Consider the following 21,137-nt stretch of genomic DNA (forward strand, 5'->3'; position numbering starts at 1 on the left):
TCAACATTCCGAGCACTGACAGCTTCTGCCAGCTTTGTATCTCCAGACTTCTCCTTGTCCCCAGAAATCCCTAAGAGACACAGGAACAACTAGCCCAAAGTACTTCCACCAGCCTTTGCTTTGTCTTTGGGGAGTCAGATGGGAGATTTCTGTTCTGTGGATGGAAAATGCCCAATGGTTCCACAACCACTCTGTTTAAAAAAATCCCAACTCACTAATAGTCTTCCATGTCATTGTGTATACATAGGCAAAATGTATGTATGTGCACAAAATCATACCACCACCAGGACCTAGCTTAGGAACCACTTTTAGAAACTCTTGCATCGATGGCCTGAGATAGGTCTTTTATTTTTTTAACACAAAGCTGTCATTTATCGAACAACAACTGTCTGCCAGACACTGACCTACAAAGTGCTGCTTTGCACAGAAAGGGAAGAAAATAATTTACCCCAACAGTCCTGGTTTATGATTTCTCTGAAGTCTCACTTTCTCCCTGAGGTTATAGTTATTTCCATTCCACTTCTTCCATTGCTCTTTTCCTAGAACACATGTGTCTTACTTCTCTATTTACACATTCTCTTTTTCTCTGCACTGTGAGCTCTGAAATACAGAAATGGCGTCCCAGAGTGTAGCAGAATAACTAATTCCTCAATACGTATTCTTGAATGAAATAAGTGAGCTGCTATCTCCTAAGTTTTATAGTGAACTACCAGAGTTCACTTTCCAATAATGAGTGTGTATGATCCACATCAGAAAATACGTCCTTAGAAATTCTCATTATAGGTACCATATCCATTCCCTTCCTCTTGCCGTCAATAACTTGGGACAATGATAGAGCCATCACCTAAGAGAATTTAAGCTGCTGCACAGTCATTTTTGCTGTCCTGTTGCCATATCATTCACAGTATAAATAGCCCTGGCTCCTTTGACCTTCATCAAGTATTTGCACAAGTTTAAATAATATAAGCTGCTCTATGGCTTTAATTCATTTATATAGTTGACTATATTTTTAATGAGTCTTTTTGGGTATAGACCGATGAAAAGTGCAATTTCTCAGTCCTCCAGAAAGACAAAATCAGGAAGACACTTATTGGCACTTAGGAAAAGGGAGACGTCAAAGCACTAGCATGTTTCATTAGCATGCCTCTGAAAACACACTTTAGAAATGCAGGGGGAAAAAACTCTAATATTTTGAAGATATTGCAGTGCTCATTCCCAGGTCTTCACATGTGGCTCAATGGTAAAGAGTAGGCCTGCCAATGCAGAAGACATAGGAGACTCAGGTTCGATCCCTGGATTGGGAAGATCCCCTGGAGGAGGAAATGGCAACCCACTCCAGTGTTCTTGCCTGGGAAATCCCATGGATAGAGGAATCTGTCAGGATACAGTCCATGGGCTTGCAAAGAGTCAAACATAAGTGAGTGACTGCACACATATGCACACAGAGCTCATTCCCAAAGATGTTTTACCTTCCAAAAGTAAAAATAAAACTATTCTAAGTTCTAACTAACATATCAAGAACTATTCAAAATACAGTAGTTAATATTGTAATGATAGAGTCACAATTTGAAAAGTTAGTTTTGGTTGAATAGCTAAGAGAAGCCTGATTTTTTCAGACTCCTCAGTCTTGCTGGTTATTAGCACTCCCCTCCATTAAAGCACTCAGAACTAAAACTGTAAATGAACATTTATTGAAAAACCTTTGACCTTGGCACAATTAGGCTTATGATAGTTCCTAAAGAAATATGTCACAGTCTTTGAAGTACTTACAAACTTCCTTTGTTTAACATGTGTATTGCGTGTAGGGTGACATCCTCCTAGACAATGTAAAATCCTGATCTAAGGCATGTATCTTTCTCCTTTTCTTCCTTTTAATTCTTTCACTTCCTCCCTCCTGCACATCTTCTGGCATTCATACATTTTTTACACCTGCCAGAGAAGTAATTGCCACATTCTCTCATAATATTCAATCTTTTGTGCTACTAACGTTTATTGATTCACTAATATTTCTAATTTCTGCAATAGACATAAAAGCTCTAGCAATGCTTGAGGCTGTATTATCCCATGTACTGGACACTGGGGTGGCCATAAAACTATAGGGATGTCACAGTCTAGCCTCAAGGAGCTCACAGATCTGAGTGGCACACAAAAGACATTTTTAAAAATTATTTTTATTCTTATATATTAATTTTTATTGGAGTATAGTTGCTTTATAGTGTTGTGTTACTTTCTACTGTACAGTGAAGTGAACTGGCTATATGTATACAGATATTCCCCCTCTTTTGGATTTCCTCCCCATCGGTCACCACAGAGCACTGAGTAGAGCTCCCTGTACTATTCAGTAGGTTCTCGTTAGTGATCTATTTATATATAGTATCAATGGTGTGTATATGTCAATCCCAATCTCCCAATTCCCAATCTCTCACCCTCCCTTTACCCTCTTTGTGTCCATACCTTTATTCTCCATGTCTGTTTCTATTTCTGTTTTGCAAATAAGTTCATCTGTTTCATTTTTTAGATTCCACATATATGTGTTAATATATGATTTTTTTTTCTCTTTCTGACTTCACTCTGTATAACAGACTCTAGGTCCATCCATGTCTCTAATACAGTGTTTCATGACTCGGCAAGTGTAGGATAAAGTCATGCATTTTCAACAGTGGTACAGAGGAGAGGGTCACAAAGTAACACTCAGGACAACTCTCCCTCAGATACACTTTTGAATTATGAAAGAGAAACAGACTCTTTTGGTTCTTGCATAGTCTCCAAAGTCTAACACGTGGGCCCTTATTTTCAGATTGATATATCTCGAGCTCACGTCAACAAGTTTGTCTCCAGTGAGACTATGGAAACCTGAATCTGTGTGTGCAGAACAGATTGGGAGTGAGGGAGAAAGTGTTGGCCATCTTTGGGTTAATTCAGAACCTCCACCAACTCATCACAGGATTCAGACCATGTGAATTTCTTACGGGATTTAATTTTCCAGACAGACCATCCATAATTAAATCATCCCCCAATACACAAAACATGTCCATTTATTGATAGTTTGCCGGGCTCAGTGGTAAAGAATCCACCTGCCAATGCAGGAGATGTGGGTTCGATCCCTGGATCAGGAAGATCCCCTGGAGAAAGAAATGGCAACCCACTCCAGTATTCTTGCCTGGGCAATCCCATGGACAGAGGAGCTTAGTGGGCTGTGGTCCATGGGGTCGCAAAGAGTCAGACACAACTTAGGGACTAAACAATAAAGCAGAGATAATACAATCCAAATACAATAGAAAAAAGGAACAGAGCCTTTTTCATGTGTTATTTATTCAATAATATCTATCAGGCATGTGCTCCATTTAATGCAAGAGTTTGACTGTGTGTCTGATTCTGTCTCCAGAGAAGCACTGGCTAAGTTGCTAGATCTTTGCAGAAAGACAGGATGGTAGGATTAAACTAGTAAATTTTAAAAGATTTATGTTTCTTGATTATACTTACTATAAAAATGAAGAAAATGTAAAAAAAAAAAAATTTCTACGATCCAATGGCAAGAAATACTCATTCAGTATCATTAAAATGAGGCATCTTTCTTTCAGGTTATATTTTTTATCAACAGCATGTAACTGCTATGTGAATTTGCTTCAAGGAGTAAATATTGCACAAATATATATCCTAGCAATGCCATACTTCTAAAATATCATTTGTTTTGCCAATTTAGACAATCCCATAGACTACTTTAAGAACAGAAATCACATACTTAGAGGCAACTTATGATATCAAGAAATAAAAAACCAATAGAGAAATGTATAAAATACAAATGGATTTGAAATATATGGAAAATGCTCTTTCATATTTAAAAAAATGGAAATTTAAATTTTAACTGGACAGCAATTTGTTCACCTACCATGTTGGCAAAGGTACAGATGTTAAAAGGAGTACCATATAATGACATCCATAACAAGTAAGACACCCATCCTTTGGCTCAGAAATTTCACTTGGAAGACTTAATCCTACAGATAAACCCATGTGTACCCACATGGACACTCAGCAGAGAACTGCTTGTAATAGTAGCGGCAAACTTCACCACGCCCCTACTCTCCAGCCCTCTCACCCCTCTCTCACCCAGCCTCCATCTTCTCTCACCTGGACCACAGAAGGAGCATCCTGCCTCATCTTCTTTTCCCTCGTTCACTCTCACAACATCATAAGAGCCAGAGCAATGTTTTTAAAACATAGATAACGTCCTGCTGCTGCTAAAACCTCTCCAGTGCCTTTCTGTCATGCTAAAAATAAAATCAACACCACTAATCTGGCTCGTAAAGACCCACCTACCCCGCCTCTGCCTGCCCCTGACATCTCCCATGCTTCTCTGGCCCTCACCCTTGGTGTATTTAGACACGGAGGCTTTCTCAAGGTTACTCAGGCACATCCAGCTCATTAATGCTCTAGAATCTCTGCCTGGACCCCTTCCCCTTAGATTTCTCACAATGACCCCTTTTCACCCTTCAAAATTCACCTTCCGTGACAGTCTCAAGTGGTGATGACCCCAGGTCGAGCCCAGCCAGGCACTCGCTTTCTAACACTTGGTCCCTTTAGTTTTCCTCTTTACACTGTCCATCCTCACCTGGCTGTGTTCCTGTGCGTTCCATCGTGTATTTGTGCAGATTCTTCTGCTCCTGTCAGTGAAGTTTCGGAGAGCAGGGGTACTGTCAGCTTCATTCGTTGCTATATTATCAGCAACCAGAGAAGTGCCTGCACATAAAAAATGTTTAGTAAATATTCATTGAGTGAGTGAATCAGAAGGGGATGGAACATATCCCAGGATTCCCCTCAGATGGAGCACAGCGTGGCTGTTGAAAAGAATGGGATGGTAGGCAATCCAGGGGTTATCCTCTGACCAAGGCTGCACCGTCGCACAGATCTGGCCTCGGTCTCCCTCCCAGACCTTATCTCAGATCCTCTGTCCTTGGGCTTCTTGCTGTACTTGCTGTACGCCACACCTGTGCCTCCAGGGCCAAGGTATTTGTTATTCCTGCCTCTATACCTGCATCCACCCCATGTGGCTGCCTTGCTCACTCTGTCAGGTCTCTGCTCAGAAGTCATCTGCTCAGAAAGAGCCTCTCTGACCACTGTCAAAATTCCTCACTCTCCCTCTCCATGGACCCCGCTTTATTCTTCTTCCTTGTTGTCATTGTTGTTTAGTCGCTAGGTCCTGTCTGACTCTTGCGACCCCATGGACTGTAGCCTGCCAGGCTCCTCTATCCATGGGATTTCCCAGCAAGAATACTGGAGTCAGTTGCCATTTCCTCCTCCAGGGGATCTCCCCAACCCAGGGATAGAACCCTCGTCTCCTGCATTTGCAGCGGATTATTTACCATCTGAGCCACCAGGGAAACCCACCTTCATTCAACGCACTTATCTTTTGAAATAGAAGTGCCTGTTTATTATTTGTGTCCATGTTAGTTACATGCTTTCCCTGACCACAATATTCCTTGATCCTGTTTGTCATGACCTCCCCAACAAGTAGAGCATTGCCTGGCATAGGGTAGCAGCCAAACAGATCTTTGATTGGTGGGGAATGAATAAATGAATGTTTTCTTGAGTTCAAAAAAAGCAAAGTACTGAATAGTATGCCCATAGAATGCTATGCCGATTGTATTAAAGAAAATGACCCATATATATAACTTCTCTGGAAGAAAAATCCAAGAAAACAACAGGGCTGGCCTCTGCAGTAGGGAACTGAAAGGTTGAGAGGGATTTGAGGAAAACTTATTCTTCCTGCAGATCACTATTTTTTACAAGACTGTACTTTTACAAAAACACGGCCAATAATTACTTTTTCCAAAAATTATGTCATATTTGACAGTTTTGCAAGTTTATGTATTTGAGGCCAAAAGGAAATCAAAGTGCTCATAAATGTTACTTGAAATGATAAACATTCAATAACCACATCTTTAGTCATCCTATAAACTTGGCATAGCCCTATGCAGTCTTTTGTTTGGATGTTCGTGCAAATCCGTGGTTGCAAAGGATACCTACTGTTCGAAGAGGCATATGTTCCTAAGATATAAAATATGAGAGAAAACAGAGATGTGGATCTCTAGCAGATTAAGATCTTCATAAAGGCAGCAAGACCCCTGTACATTTTATATGCCAGGAAAAGGGCCTCTGGGCCCAAGGTACTTTGAATCTGCTTGCAAGGTTGAAATATGCCCTTTTTGTTCAAAAGATAAAAACCCTCTGCCAATAGATTCTCCCCATCCTTGCCTGGCTGATTCGGTCAGTGTTTTTCTGGCTCCATCAAAAACATGTATCTTACTTTCAGAAAATCCACTCTTTGAATACGTGGATTTATAGGGAAAAAATATAACGGAGTGTCAACTTACTTTAATTAAGGATCCTTTTAAATATGAAAAGAATAAATATTTAAAATACGATTCGATACCAAAAAATTATACAGAACTTTCAGGAACACCATCATTGAACACACAGGTACTCGGTAATTACTTGCTGGTTGGATGAACATACCTATTGAAAATCAGTAGAGTGAAATGGATGAGAGCGTGGGTTGGGATCCAGATAGCCCTGTGTTGGGATTCTATCTCTGCCATTCATTAGCTGAGTCTGACCTTCAACAAGTGACTTAACCTCTCAAGGCCTCAGTATTTCTTACAGAAATAAAGTGAATCACTAATGCAACCCTTGTAGTTAGCTGTATTAAATGAAAGCTATAGGCAAATAAAATATATATTTTATCATGTCTTATATTTTATCGTGTATTATAATATGTATTATTTCCTTCATGTAATTTCTGCCTGAATAAGAGCCAGTAATAACAAAACACAAGTTTTGCTATGTTTTCAGAAATATAATATAGGTAACTATATACAAATATTGGCTTCCCCAGAGGCTTAGTGGTAAAGAATCTGCTTGTCAACGCAGGAGATGTGGGTTCAATCCTTGGATTGGGAAGATCCCCGGAGGAGGAAATAGCAACCCACTCCAGTAATCTTGCCAGAAAAATCCTGTGGACAGAGGAGTCTGGTGGGCTACAGTCCATGGGGCTGCAGAGTCGGACATGACTGAGCACAAACACACACATATATATAAATATAATTATATATACATATACGTATAGAGAACCCGAACAATGCCTGGCACATCGCAAAGTTTGGTTAATGGTGGTTCCTGCTGTGAAAAGTAACACAAAATACTCTTGAGAGTTTGACTCTTCGTTTTCATATCCACAAAGACCAATTCTGTGAATAACATCCCAGGACATTTCATTGCACTGCACAGAAAAGGGTAAAAGAATTTGTGTTACTGAGATTGTTATGGCCTTAAAATTATGAGAAAATAATTAGCAGGTATGTAAGTGAATTGTGGCAAGGATTCAACTTGTAACAATGACTAACATCTATTCAGTGTGTGCTGAGCAGTCATTCTGCAGAGTAAACAGTCTGACTTAATATCCTCTCCAAGTTTATTTTATAGAATCACCTGCTTCCTACTTTCTTAATTAAAAAATATTAAATGCAAATGGTTTATGAAATTTCCCAAACTAGAATAGAATAGCAGGGGTTTGGAGTGAGAAAACAAAAATGATACAAACTGCTTCACATTTAGAGACTGAATGAACCCCTCAGATGACCAGAGGTTTCTTCTTTTTCAGTTTTCTGGCTGTTTTTCTCCTTCCTTATAGCATTTTGAGTTTGTTTAATGAAGTTGAGACTTCTCACAAAGGGCCTTATAAACACGTGTTATTAGATTTTAAATCTGATTTGAAAGTGCCTCTCTCCTACTCCCTGTGAGTAAAGTGACCTTTTTAAATGGAGGGAAGTGGGTTTAGATGACAGTAATGATAAATGCGGTCATGTTCACTCAATAAAATAAGGCCCAGTGCATTTGAGGATAAATCAGTGAAATGTACAGCCCCACCTGTCTGTCTCCATCATTCATTTCCACTGTCACTTTCACAGTGGCTGATGGATCACAGTCGCTGTAAAATTAGACAGCCTTTAATCTCATTTCATCCTGATTAGCTTCTCTTTACCCTTTCCCTCTAACTCACTGACTGACACGCTAAAAACTCACACCGGGCTGTATATGAACAGGGAGTACAAACTTCTCTTATGATACCTGCTTGGCAGGGCGAGGCCCGTGTCCACCCCTAGAGAAATGTGGAAGGGAGTGGGCACGTCTTTCTTGTAATTTAAGATAATCAATAATTGCCATACCCCGTGTCATTTTAAACAGATGTTTTGTCTTGCTCACTGCTTTCTTTATTTTGCTTTCCTTTGGGCTTAATCAGAAGTCAAAGCAATGAGATCTTCTGCAAAACTCAAACACTGATTTCATGGCAACATTTTTCTAATAGATTTGGAGTTTTACATTGATAATCATCTCAAAGGATTTTCTGTGTGTATGTATAGTTTCTTGATTCACAACAATAATTCAGGAATGAAGATGCTGAAAGAACCAAGAAATATAGCATGCAAGGTTTTAAAACAAGAGTAAAAAAATGGGTAGATAAATGAGAATATCTTCAAGTAGCCTTTATATGAGCATTTCAAAGACCTTGTCTTCTCTTATTTTGAGGGATTCAATAGTTTAGTGCAATAATTTCATTTGTTTGCACAAAGCTTAACAATAGAGGTAATCAAATGAGAAAGAGGCTTAAGAATAAATCACGTATTATTTCCTTCACTTAATTTCTGCCTGAATGGGAGCAAGTAAATGACAAGAACAAAACACAACTAGTGTTCTATTTTCAGAGTCTGTGCTTTATTATTAATATAAAGCTGGACTTCCAGTTAAAAAGAAAATAATACAATTTTTATTATTTATAAAATGTGGGCATTGAATTGACCAAAACTGTAAAATAAATATTGTTGTAAGTAAGTTGGTTATAGTCAGTTCTTATTGTTTTTTTTCCCTTGGCTGCTCAGGGTCTTAGTTGCAACATGCGAGCATACGGGATCTAGTTCCCTAACCAGAGAGCAAACCCAGATCCCCGGCATTGGGAGTGCGGAGTCTTAATCACTGGACCACCAGGGAGTTCCCAGTGGCCTCTGTTCTTACACTTATGTTTCATATGAATAGATGCATCCAGGTGAAACAACCTGTGCTGAGTTCACCCTGAGCAGATGACGTTATGATAAACCAGAGTAGAACCAGGTTGTTCACAATACACATGGTATACATGATATATGAGTAGCATAGTTTTGTGCTTGGTATTTTGGAACCAGCATCATAATGAAAACAATGATGAATTAATTTAAGAAAAGAAGAAAAGGTGTTCAATGTATAACCAGTCACCCAATTTTAGTTGCTCCACAAACTCAACATATACTTTGCCCCGATGGACTCTGAGGAGTGGAGCCTGCAGGAGCTGTGTGGTTGAAAGTGTTTTCCAATGAGATAACTGAAGGTTGAGGGACAGAAGGACATTCCCTAGATAACTCCCTAAATCATTTGACTTAATTCATGGGCCACGAAAATCCAGGGCACACCCAATTTTTACTCAATCCCAGAAATCCAGGATTTCCATACCAATGCCATCTCCCTTGTGGCTGTTAGTTCAGAAACAGTAAATATTCACAGTAAAAGTGAATACCTAATAAAAATAATGAAAAACTCCTAAAATCCTTTAATAAGAGGCTTAAGCTATCTCATTTGCTCTTTCTGGAGCTGTTGTTATAAGGATTCAAAGCTCTGCCAGTTTCTCCTTATTTTTGTATACATATCTTACCCAGCATAAGTACATTCTAAGTAAAATAGAAGATATTAAAAACAAAGTGAAATGAGAGATATGTATCATCTCAGATAAACTGGGTTATAACATAGGCTCGTTCTCTCTCTGTCTCCCTATCTCTCTCCCTCCGTCTCTCTCTCTCTCTCTGTCTGTCTCTCTCTGTCTCCCTATCTTTCTCCCACCACTGGCAAAAGAGTACAGAGTACGAGCTGGCCCTGACTCATATTGATTTCCCACTGCACTGGTTTCTTAAGTGCTCTGTTGATCCGTGTCAAGCAATAAGTTTCCTGGCTGAACATGCATATCACCTCCCCATTTGTCCTCACCTAGATTTAAGGTGCCCATATGATGAGCTGAACAAGGACATCATTTTTCCTACTGGTGTCACTGGGCCCAAACCACACTGCCCGTGGTGTGACAGCTAATGCCATGCACGTTTACATTCACCATGTGATATAATAATAGCAGAGACGAACACAGCACTGCACACACGGGCTAACAGGGGTGTCCCATTCTGGTCCTGTGTGTCTCCCCAACGAGCATGTGCATGAGAACAGATCCAGAGCAACCTGGCTTTGGTGGGTTTTCTGAATCACACTGCCCCTCTTCATAGGCACTGCATTTGGGGCAGAGCAGGGCAAGACGAGGGGAATGGATATCTGTGACATTCCTGACAGTTTTTATCTTTGTTCCAGAAGAGCTCTTAAGCAGATAGATAGAAAATGTGTGATTGTGCTGCTAATGACATTGTACAGGAAATTAAGCGTATACATTTGGAGAAGGCATTAAATCAGCAGGACCTTAATTTAAAAACTTAAAACTGTATGGAAATTCAGCTTGCTCATTGCTGTGGAATAGAAAACAGCCAAGCACCCTGAGTCTGTTTATGGAAAGATTGCCAGCAAGCCAAGTTTGGGCAGAGCAGCTTAATGGCTCCGAGTGGATGCTGGGGGATTTCTTCCAAGACGGAACCCCCAGCCCTGACCATTAGGGAGTGTCATTCATGGTTTTAGACTGCGATCCCCATCAGCAGGCAGGTGAGGAGAACTTAAGAATCGAAAGCAGCCTGACACGTTGTTCTTGACTGATCTGCGGAATAATATTATGTAAAATTCACCCAAAGGGGTGGGGTTGGCAGTTGCTGGAAACACACTGCTGAGCCCTGTGGACTGGGGGTGCCCCGCTCTGCTGTGTGTGTGCTCTTCTCCCTTCCGACTTAGTCTCATGTTTTGTGCATTTTGGTGAAAGCACATAACTCGTGAACCAGGGTACCAAGTCCTAAGATGAAAATTTTCATATGTCCTTTTTTTTTCCCTTCTCAATTCTAGTCATGCCCTACAACAGTGCCCATCACTGCGTCGTGGAGGTGGAAAACTTCCTGTTTGTGTTGGGTGGAGAGGACCAATGGAACCCTAATGGTAACTATTGAACCACTTAGTAGTAGATGCTCAACAAGTATGTGATGAGAGGCGCTGGTGGCAATCCATCTTGTAATTATCGTGGAAAACATATTTCTGTGCAGCAGGGACAAATGAAGTAATCGGTGATGGGGGCTGACGATTGGAGGGAGGGTCAACCGTTGAGCTGGCAGAGGACGGTACGCAGCAGTGCGTTCACTCATGGACTGTCTGGGGATTTGGCTTCGCCGTGATGCCCAGCCCCCTCTCCTTATCCATCCCCTGAGGAATGCCCCCAGCATAAGCCCAGACTCCCTGGAGGCAGGTAGCAAGTGGCAGCTATGAAGAATGCTCACCACCTTCTCCACCAATTTTCTCCCGTTTTATCAGGATAATAACACACAGTTTCAATAAGTAAACATCATCTGCCATTGTGCTGAAGGTAACCTTAGCTGAAGTTCCTCTGCAGCCTTTATTACTTAAAGCCTATTCGGGCTACAGCATCTTTTGCAAGGGCTTCATCCACAGATTATCCACCATCTTCCCTATTGATGCAATTACTCTGTAGTTGTGTCAAAAAGAGAAACTAAACATTTGAATACTCTTCCCAAACCCAACACGGGGAGAACACTGTGCCTTGCAGAACACTCAAAAGTATCAAGATGTTTTTGGAAACCTTGCAAGTGAAGGAGGGGTTGCCGTTGTAGCCTTCTCTGTAACAGAGATCATTATGACTGAGAAACCATAAAACAGCTTGCAGGTACACATTTTTACTTTAAAACCCCAGAACAGCCAGCTGAAATTACATATACTGCATATATTTTATGGTGAATGTTCTCTTTCAGCATCTGCACCAAGGCAAATTATAGAAAATTGTTACATCTGTTCATTCTAGAAAATCTTAAAGGAAAACTGCCCAGGCTACCCTCCAAGAATATTTCTTTGAAGAGAAAGGGACAGTCTTTCCCAAGATCTGCCTTGTTGGCTCATATCTTTCAGTGTTAGAAAGACAGTTTCTGGGCTTTGAGGAGAAACAGATTTGGATCAGGAACAAAAATTTATTTATTATGTCTTTTCTAACTTCTCTTTGCAATGACGGATTCCATATGTTACCAAAAACAAACAAACAAACAAAAAAGCCCTGGTAGATATATAATCCACGATGAACTCTCCTGTTTAACCTCTTCTTCCCTGGAAGTGTTTTGAACAGAGTGGAACATTTGTAAGAGAAAGGAGTGCAAAGCCAGCAGGTTTATCTAGGAAAGAACGTGCAGAATTGTTTTTTGAAAGCCAGATGAAAAGTAACACATGACAGGGGAAGGCTGGAAGGTCTTGTTCCTAATGACGTTAGTGATAGACTGCTTTGTAATATTCTAATATAAATGCCTATATTCTGTCATGCCCCAACTTACAGAGAAACAGTTTACATTTGCCACTTACCAATATTAACTCCCCCAGAAAAACTGCCCATGGGAGATTTCCTTTCCTTTCTTCTTCCTTCCCCTCTACCACTGGCTAAAAACTGCCACTCCTTGCCCGCACTTTATCACTCAAGAGATAGACAACAATCATGTCTGGTGACTGGACATCATAAGAAAAAAAGAGAGAGAAATGGAAGAGTTACAAGAAAATGGAAAAGACGAGAAGAAACTAAAGAAGTGAAGAGTAATCCAGAATTCCATTGCCTGTGGCCACCCTCTCAGGCCTCTAAGTAGGGTCAATGAAAGGCACAGGAGGAAATAACCGTCTTCATTTTATCCCACTGTCCTCACTCTACCTCACTCATTCCTTCTGAGATTTATTATCCCCTCTGGACATCCTTTGCCAACTTCAGAACATCTTTCTTCTTTTTATCTCCTCATCCTTCATCCTAGCCTCTTTTCCGTACCACTGACTTTGCCTCTGAAAGCTCTTTCTTCAGTTCCCATCAACATCACACGAATGGTTAGCTCAGCCTTTTCTCTGAGTAATGGTCACTACCATTTACCACCAATAAGCAAAGCCGATTGCTGATTTCTACCACCAGTGCTCAGCATGTGCAGGTCCTACACCCCGTTGCTGAAAGGAGGCACATGTCTTCCTCCAAATGGAAATTCTAAACCAAGCATCACAGAGAAACATTCTTATTCGTGGTGGGTGTATTCTACATTCCTCTTAAAAACATTCATCTCTGGATATATTTGGGAATTAATCTTGGAACATGACTATCAAGAATGACTTTTTCTACAGGGAAATGATTGTAAATTCTACAAAAACTTGATTACAAACCAACTCTAGACATAATCCTTCCTTGATTTGGAGCCTCCCTTTGTGAAATCCATGTCTTTGGAATTATACTTCTTCTGGCACTCTTAGCTCTTTCTGTAATCCCCAACTCTTTCTGTAATCCCCAAATAAAACTTGATTTGACACCCAACCAGGTGATCCAAATCCTCCCATGCAATCCTTGGAACTCATGATTGCATATCAACAATATCCCTATAATCCTTAAACTCTCCCCTAAATGTCCCTTCAGCTTCTTTTCTAATCAAAGTCTGACTGTTCTCTGGGAGGACTATTAGTCCAGCCACTCTGTCCAATGGGAACTGTGTTCTGTCCCCCACCTTTGTTCTTATGCTCCATATTATTGGAGGCAGGTAGCTTTTCTATTTCTCTATTCACTCTCGCATGCTTTAAACTCACCACTTTAAAGGGTGTCTTCAGATTTTACTTTCTGCTGCCCTTGTATGTAGCAGCTCCCCAGTATTATTATGGAGATGCCACCTCCTTCACATTTTCAATTGTCCATCATCCCTTCATGTCCATGTGTGCTAAGTCACTTCAGCCATGTCCAACTCTTTGTGACCCCATGGACTGTAGCCTGCCAGGCTTCTCTGTCCATGGAATTCTCCAGGCAAGAATACTGGAGTGGGTAGCCAATCCCTTCTCCAGGGGATCTTCCCGACCTAGGGATCAAACCCAGGTCTCCTAAATGGCAAGCAGATTCTTTACCATCTGAGCCACCAGGGAAGCTCCTCGTGCCCATACTTCCCTCCTCACTGAGTTTATAGTCTATCGCCCACCCTTATAGTCACATTAGTGCACAAACCTGCGGCCCTTGTGTCCATCTCTCCTATTATTCTTGCCTGGTAAAGCCCTGGTCCTGGTTCAGCCCAACTCTTTCCATCTCTCTCCTCCCCTTGAGCAACTAAATGGAGACATAGAAAATCATACAGCCATGCTGGCTACTAGCCAACACTACTAAATTTCCCTGGTCAATACACTCTTCTATCCTCTGGGTTAATTATTTGACACCTTCTCTTTCCTCGGATACTTCTTTCTCCAAAATCTCCCTCCTCACTCTCAGCTGATAGCCTTGCTTCATAGTCCAATGAGAATAGAAGCAATTAAACAGTAAAATCTTCATCTTGCTACTACCAAATCCATTGCTACCCAGATATTTTTTTTTTAAGATTTTTGGATGTGAACTATCTTAAAAGTCTTTATTGGATTTGTTACAATACTGCTTCTGTTTTATGTTTTGATTCTTTGACCTCGAGTCATGTGGGGTCCCAGCTCCCCAACCAGGAATCGACCCACCACCCCCTGCATGCAAAGACGAATCTTAACCATGGGACCACCAGAGAAGTCCCACTACCCATATGTTTTAGATAAATATATCCCTCTTATTGGGCTTCCCTGGTGGCTCAGATGGTAAAAGAATCAGCCTGCAATGTGGGAGACCTGGGTTCGATCCCTGGGTTGGAAAGATTCTCTGGAGAAGGAAATGGCAACCCACTCCAGTATTCTTGCTTGGATAACACCATGGACAGAGGAGCCTGGTGTCCATGAAGTTGCAAACAGTCAGACACGACTTAGCACAGCAGCAGCACCAATCCCTCCTATTATTATTTCTGCTCCGAACTAAAGTCTACTTCTCATTCTCTTTTGCCTTCTCAAGGACTTTGGAGTACTTCTGAATTTAAAAACATAACCAACAACCAAATAAAAATTTCTCCTGATGCTGCATCTTCCAGCTATCATCTTCATCTTTCTATGCCAAAAGCCCTAAAAGCTTTGCCTGTCCTCTTGCCTCTGCTTTCTTATATCTTAGTCTCTCCTGAGTCCCCACTTAGGCTTTCATCCCCTCCTGTCCACTGTGTAAACAAGGCTTGTCATGGTTACTGCCAAGTTTCCAAATCCCGTGGTCAGTTCTCCCTTCCTCACTCCTCTAGCTGACATGGCTTCCAAACTCCCACCATACTTTCCTTCCTACTTCTGACAGTTCCTTTCCTTTGCTGATTTTTCTTCTTCTCCCCCAGAGCTCATTTCAGGACTCTTTAGCTTCCATTTCCATACCCTCTCACTAAAGATTTTCATCCTGTTCTATGATTTTAAACAATAACTCAGTCTCAGTTAGCCAGTGGCCTATGAGCCACTTTCACTTTGAGATCCCGTAGGATTCTGCAGATTAAGTCCAAAACAAAATTCATGGCTTCTCTCCCTAACCCTCAACTATTCCTGCCTGGTCTTCCCCACCTCAGCAAACTGCATCACTTTCCAACCAGTTGTTGTTGTTATTGTTGTTGTTTTAGTTGCTAAGCCACATCCAACTCTTTTGCAAACCCATGGGCTACAGCCTGCCAGGCTCTTCTGTCCATGGGATTTCCCAGGCAAGAATACTGGAGTTGATTGCCATTTCCTTCCCAGGGGATAGTCCCAGATCAGTGATCAAACCTACGTCTTCTACATTGGCAGGCAGATTCTTTACCACTGAGCCACCAGAGAAGCCCCTCTGACCAGTTACTATGGCTAAAATTCTGGCAGTCATCTTTAATTATTTACCTTTTCTTACACCAATGCTCAGTCTATCAGAAAATTGTATTGGCTGTGCCCAAACAGTAGATCCCAATATGGCAATATCTTGCCTCCACCTTCATTCAAGCCAGCTCTTGCCTTGATTGTTGTGACGGCATCCTGACAGGTCCCCCTCTTCCAGAGCAGCCCTTCTACAGTCTATCTGTTACACAGCAGCCAGAGTGGTCACGCTAACAGAGAAGTGAGGCCACGTTCCTCGTTGGCTCAAAACCTTCCAGTGACTTCCTGATGTTCTTAGAAGAAACGACAAAAATCAGCATCAGTCCACAAGGCACACTGTGTCCAGACCCTCATATACCTCTGACTTCTGTCCAAGTAGCCCCAGCAGTCTTGCTGGTTTTGAACCCGTGGCCAGCCCAGGGAGAGGTTATGCTCACTTTCCCTACTGTCTGAAACTCTAATTCTGCAGATATTTGCATGACTTTCAGAGTGTATCTGTGAACAGGTGCCCATAATACTGAAACGGAGCTTCCCTTTATCAATCCCCCCTTCATTTTTCTTTATAACATTCATCTTCACTTGATGAATTTACAAGTTTGTATTTATTTCCTTTGTAAGTACTGGAACTTTGTCTTTTTTGTTTACCAATATAGTCCCAGACCTAGAATAGGTAAGACACATAGTGGGTGCTCAGTGTGTATTTGTGCAATTAATAATTGTGTGGTGTATTCATGCCTGTGTGAGTGCATGTACACACACACGCACACACACACTCCTATCTGTTTATTCCTGCAGTGAATTTTAGTACCTATATTTCAATGGTTAGTTCTACATATATTAACAAAAAACAGACTTTTAGAGTTAAGACCTCAGGTATTTTAGATGATTATCATCTCAAATGGTACAAAGAAAATGTAACACACTCTTTGCTTGTATTTCTTGCTTTGGTGTCAATCTGTATGTACAATAAGGTTCATTTTGACACATTGGAGACATTACTATGCTTCTTAGGCTCAACAGAGGAAATAACCTGGTTATTAAATAACCAGCTCTGAGGACTCATGTTTCACATTTCAGCAAACCTACCTGCTACAGCAACTGTGTGCTCCCCAAATGCAAAAGCAGAACTTACTTGACAGACATAGGCTACATCTGGTTTCATATGCAAACTCTTATTGTAGTGAAAGCTATCATTTCCATGGAGACAGAGTGGTCTCCACCACCACTAGAATTCTTGAATCACATAAAAAAATCAAAAAGACTTTAACCAGAGATATCACTCAAGGTAGTCTCTGGAATAAATGATTAGATAATGATTATCTATGATTAGATAATAACTTCATGTTTTTAAAACACAAATACAGAAACACAGAAATTTTACCCTAACTTTGGGATAAAACTAGTTTGATAAATATATCTGCTTTTATTATTATGGTTGAATTATGTTTATTATTACTTTCACTTCACTATTTTTATTCTAACTCATCCCCCCCAAAAAAAGTAGAGGAGAAAAGAAGAAAAAGGAGAAAAATATTTAAAGTGGCACATAGATTTTTGTTCTGACTCCTCATTTTCATACCAGGTTAGATAGTCCCCCTAACTTTCATCTGTTTGTTAAACCAGAGAACAGGGGCATCTTATAAAACACTATTCAATGTGCAAAACAACAAAGGAATCTAAGTTTTAAGTGTCTCAAATATATCTTTACAGGAAAACACAGTACAAATTTTGTCAGCCGATATGACCCCCGGTTTAATAGCTGGATACAACTTCCGCCTATGCAAGAACGGTAAGTGTTTATCTCTCGTGTCTGAAACATTTGTGGCCGCTTTACCTGAAGGAAGGATACTGAATGATTTTCCATGATAAGGTATGCTAAGAAAGCCAATGAATGACACCGGAGGCAAAATACAAAACTGGCCTGGCCAACTGTGATTAACTGCCTCATTAACTCGATGGAGAAAAATAATAGGTCAAGTATTTGTTCCAATGTAGGAAGAAAGAATTTATATAACTTGTCTTCCTTGTTTTTTTTTCACATTAAAGTTTACTTTTTTATTGAAGTATAGTTGCTGTGTAGTATTATATAAGTGCACAATATAAAAAGTCACAATTTTTAAAGGTTACACTCCATTTGTAGTTTTATATTGGCTATGTTCCCTGTGTTGTATAATAGATCTTTGTAACTTATTTTATACTTAATAATTTGTACTTCTTAATACCCTATCCCTATCTTGCCCCTCCCCACTTCCCTCTGCCAATTGGTAACCACTAGTTTGTTCTCTGTATCTGTGAGTCTGCTGCTTTTTTGTTATATCCACTAGTCTGTTGCATTTTTCGTATTCCACACGTACGTGATATCATATGGCATTTATCTTTGTCTGACTTATTCACTTAGCATAATGCCCATCCATGGCTTGTCTTCCTTTTCCATGTTGCGCTAGTTTTTTTGACAAGCAGAGCTACAATTTCATGGCTATTCCACTCTTCACAGTTGAAATTTATTCAAATCTTATCACTGAAATATAGAACACCATTCTCACAATGTATGTATTTTGATGCAGATATTTCCATATTAAAGTTTCCAAGTCTCACTACCTCAAATTCCTTATGTCTACTTCCTCAAGCATCTCCCCATCAGACGTTTAAAAACAGGTGATTTGCTATCTAATGAAAAGTCAGTTTTGCAAGATGTCTTCTCATTTCTAATGTATGCAGTGTTTATCTCACCAAAGTTTTCTAACATCGAAGGACAATAAGGCAACTGTGTTTGTACATATTCAGTTCTCCTGACTATTACTTAGGCAGGAGGCCATGTCGTAATATATACATGCAAATTCACATACTAAATCTTGAACACTTGGTTCTTTTCAAATAATATCTCAACATCCTCATGAGCAAATTCTCTGATATAATAGTGACAATAAGCTGCAATGTATTTTCTCTTCTCAATTGAACTAAGAAATAATTTTTGTTCTTATTCCTTCATAACCTTAACATCCCCTTTTTTAAACATTCAGTCAGATTACACTGTTGTTCTGTCACTAAGTCATGTTCAACTCTTTGCAACCCCATGGGCTGGAGCACACCAGTTCTTCTGTCTTTCACTATCTCCACTGTCTTTGAATTTTCTCAAATTCATGCCCATTGAGTCAATGATGCTCTCTAACCATCTCATCCTCTGCCACCCGCTTCTCCTTTTGCCTTCAGTCTTCCCAGAATCAGAGTCTTTTTCAGTGAGTCAGCTCTTCGCATCAGGTGGGCAAAGTATTGGAGTTCCACTTCAGCATCAGTGCTTCCAATGAATATTCAAGACTGATTTCCTTTAGGATGGACTGGCTTGATCTCCTTGCATTCCAAGGGACCCTCAGGAGTCTTCTCCAGCACCACAGATTACACTGAGATCAAGTTAAATCCTTAATCTTAAATTCCAAGTTAAAAAAAATTCAAATCATACCATTCACTCAAAAAGGTACATTACTGCCAAAAGAGAGTAAGAATTTCTGCTATAAACTTAGTATCTAATGTCCCATTCCATATAAGGATATGGAAACTCTCTTTCAAGGGACTAAAAGTTATACACTGAAAACGACATTTTAGTCATTTTCAAGGCACAATATAGTCTAAGGACCACAGAGAGGACTGTCTAATTCAAAGGTACCTCAAGGGATTATTCTGGCTCATTTAATATCTAGACAAATTTCTCAATCCTCCTGTTGTGTATACATGTATATATAAAAGCTTCCTAAGAGAAGAGCTTCTTTCCTGGAGAAAGCTTCTTTCTCCAACATACCTTATTTCTCTCCTTTTGGGGTTATTTTCTGGTTGCTGTTATTGTTAGCTGTATCACTTTAACCTTTGATCTAAACTATTCCAAAAGTTTTATTTAAAAAAAAATTAAATATACATCAAAACATGTTTGAGATGTCAGCATCTCATCACCATGGTCTCCTTTGCTGGGGGCTGTTCACCACAATAATTAACCTTCATGCCTTGGGTTTGGGAGGCATAACTCACGTCGCGGTCAATTATCTCACTGTAGAGCCCCTAAGGATGAGAAGTATTGCTGCAAAACCTAATTAGTAATTTTTTTAAATGTGTATTGTTTACTTGATATTCTATAATGACTTCCTCGGAGGCACTATAGCCTATCAGGGCAGGGTCCTACTTAGACAATTTTTAGCAGCTCATTGACCTGATAAAAAGACCTGCCATGGTCTGTCGGCGCCCGGCAGCCACCGTTGACAGGATGGACTGTTTAACGTTTCTTTCCAAGTCATTATGGTATATCATGTCAGGTCCCTAGTAAAAGAAGTTTTTTTTTAGATTTTGAACAATCAACTCGATAGACCAAATAAAGAGCTCCTTCCCGAGCTGAATGGGAAAAGGCAGATCTCACAAATGCCCAGTCAATCTTCTAGCTCCATATCTCCTATGGGTTGGTTGACCTGGGCAGCAATCCATAACTTAAAATGAAATTCTTCTGTCATTGCCAAGCTTCCATTCACCCGAGCAAGTACAGTTAGCTACCAGTGTGGTTTAATTGGTGATTAAACAAAGAAGGAAAAAAATTGAAAATATATGAGATACTCTTCAGATTAGAAAAGAGATTTCTTGAGATATTTAATTGAGTTAGCTCTGCATTGTATAGATCATGAATCAGACTCACCGGAAGTTCCCCACCTCCCTCCTTCCCTTCTGCTTGTGTGCTCAGTCCTTTCAATCATCTCTGGCTCTTTGCAGCCCCATGGATCGTAGCCCGCCAGGCTCCTCTGTCCATGAGATTTTCCCAGCAAGGATACTGAAGTGCACTGCTAAGCTCTCCTCCAGGATATCTTCCCAACCCAGGGGTTGAAACTGTGTCTCCTGTATCTCCTGTATCTCCTACATTGCAGGCGGATTCTTTACTGCTGAGCCACCAGGGAATCCCCCTCATACCCTCAGCTGCTGCCAAACTGCTGAGAAGTTGTTACTATGCTGAGAAGTTACCAAACAGATTAAGAATAATGGAAACACATTGAAAGTCACCTCTAGGGTCACCCACTCTTACAGAGCTGGCTGGGCAAATTCCTCAGATATCTTGCCTAATTAGAGCTTCCAAAGGAGTATAATGAACGTGCAGAACACCCTCCCAGTTCATCAAGGAAATGGGCACATGACCTCCAGGCTTACTCAACCATAGGTCAACTCATGAATTGTATGTG

The 21,137-nt window shown here is 40.4% G+C and overlaps 1 protein-coding gene across 1 annotated transcript in view; it reads left to right on the forward strand.

Annotated features, from left to right (window-relative positions):
* Positions 1 to 21,137, forward strand: part of KLHL14 (kelch like family member 14) — a 108,656-nt gene that overhangs the window by 75,876 nt on the left and 11,643 nt on the right. Inside the window, exons 3-4 of the mRNA XM_055559418.1 lie at positions 11,068 to 11,157; positions 17,644 to 17,722. Coding sequence (XP_055415393.1) covers positions 11,068 to 11,157; positions 17,644 to 17,722 — 169 coding nt within the window. The remainder of the gene's footprint in view (positions 1 to 11,067; positions 11,158 to 17,643; positions 17,723 to 21,137) is intronic.

This window comes from Bubalus kerabau, chromosome 21, assembly GCF_029407905.1.
Source record: "Bubalus kerabau isolate K-KA32 ecotype Philippines breed swamp buffalo chromosome 21, PCC_UOA_SB_1v2, whole genome shotgun sequence".
Taxonomy (NCBI): domain Eukaryota; kingdom Metazoa; phylum Chordata; class Mammalia; order Artiodactyla; family Bovidae; genus Bubalus; species Bubalus kerabau.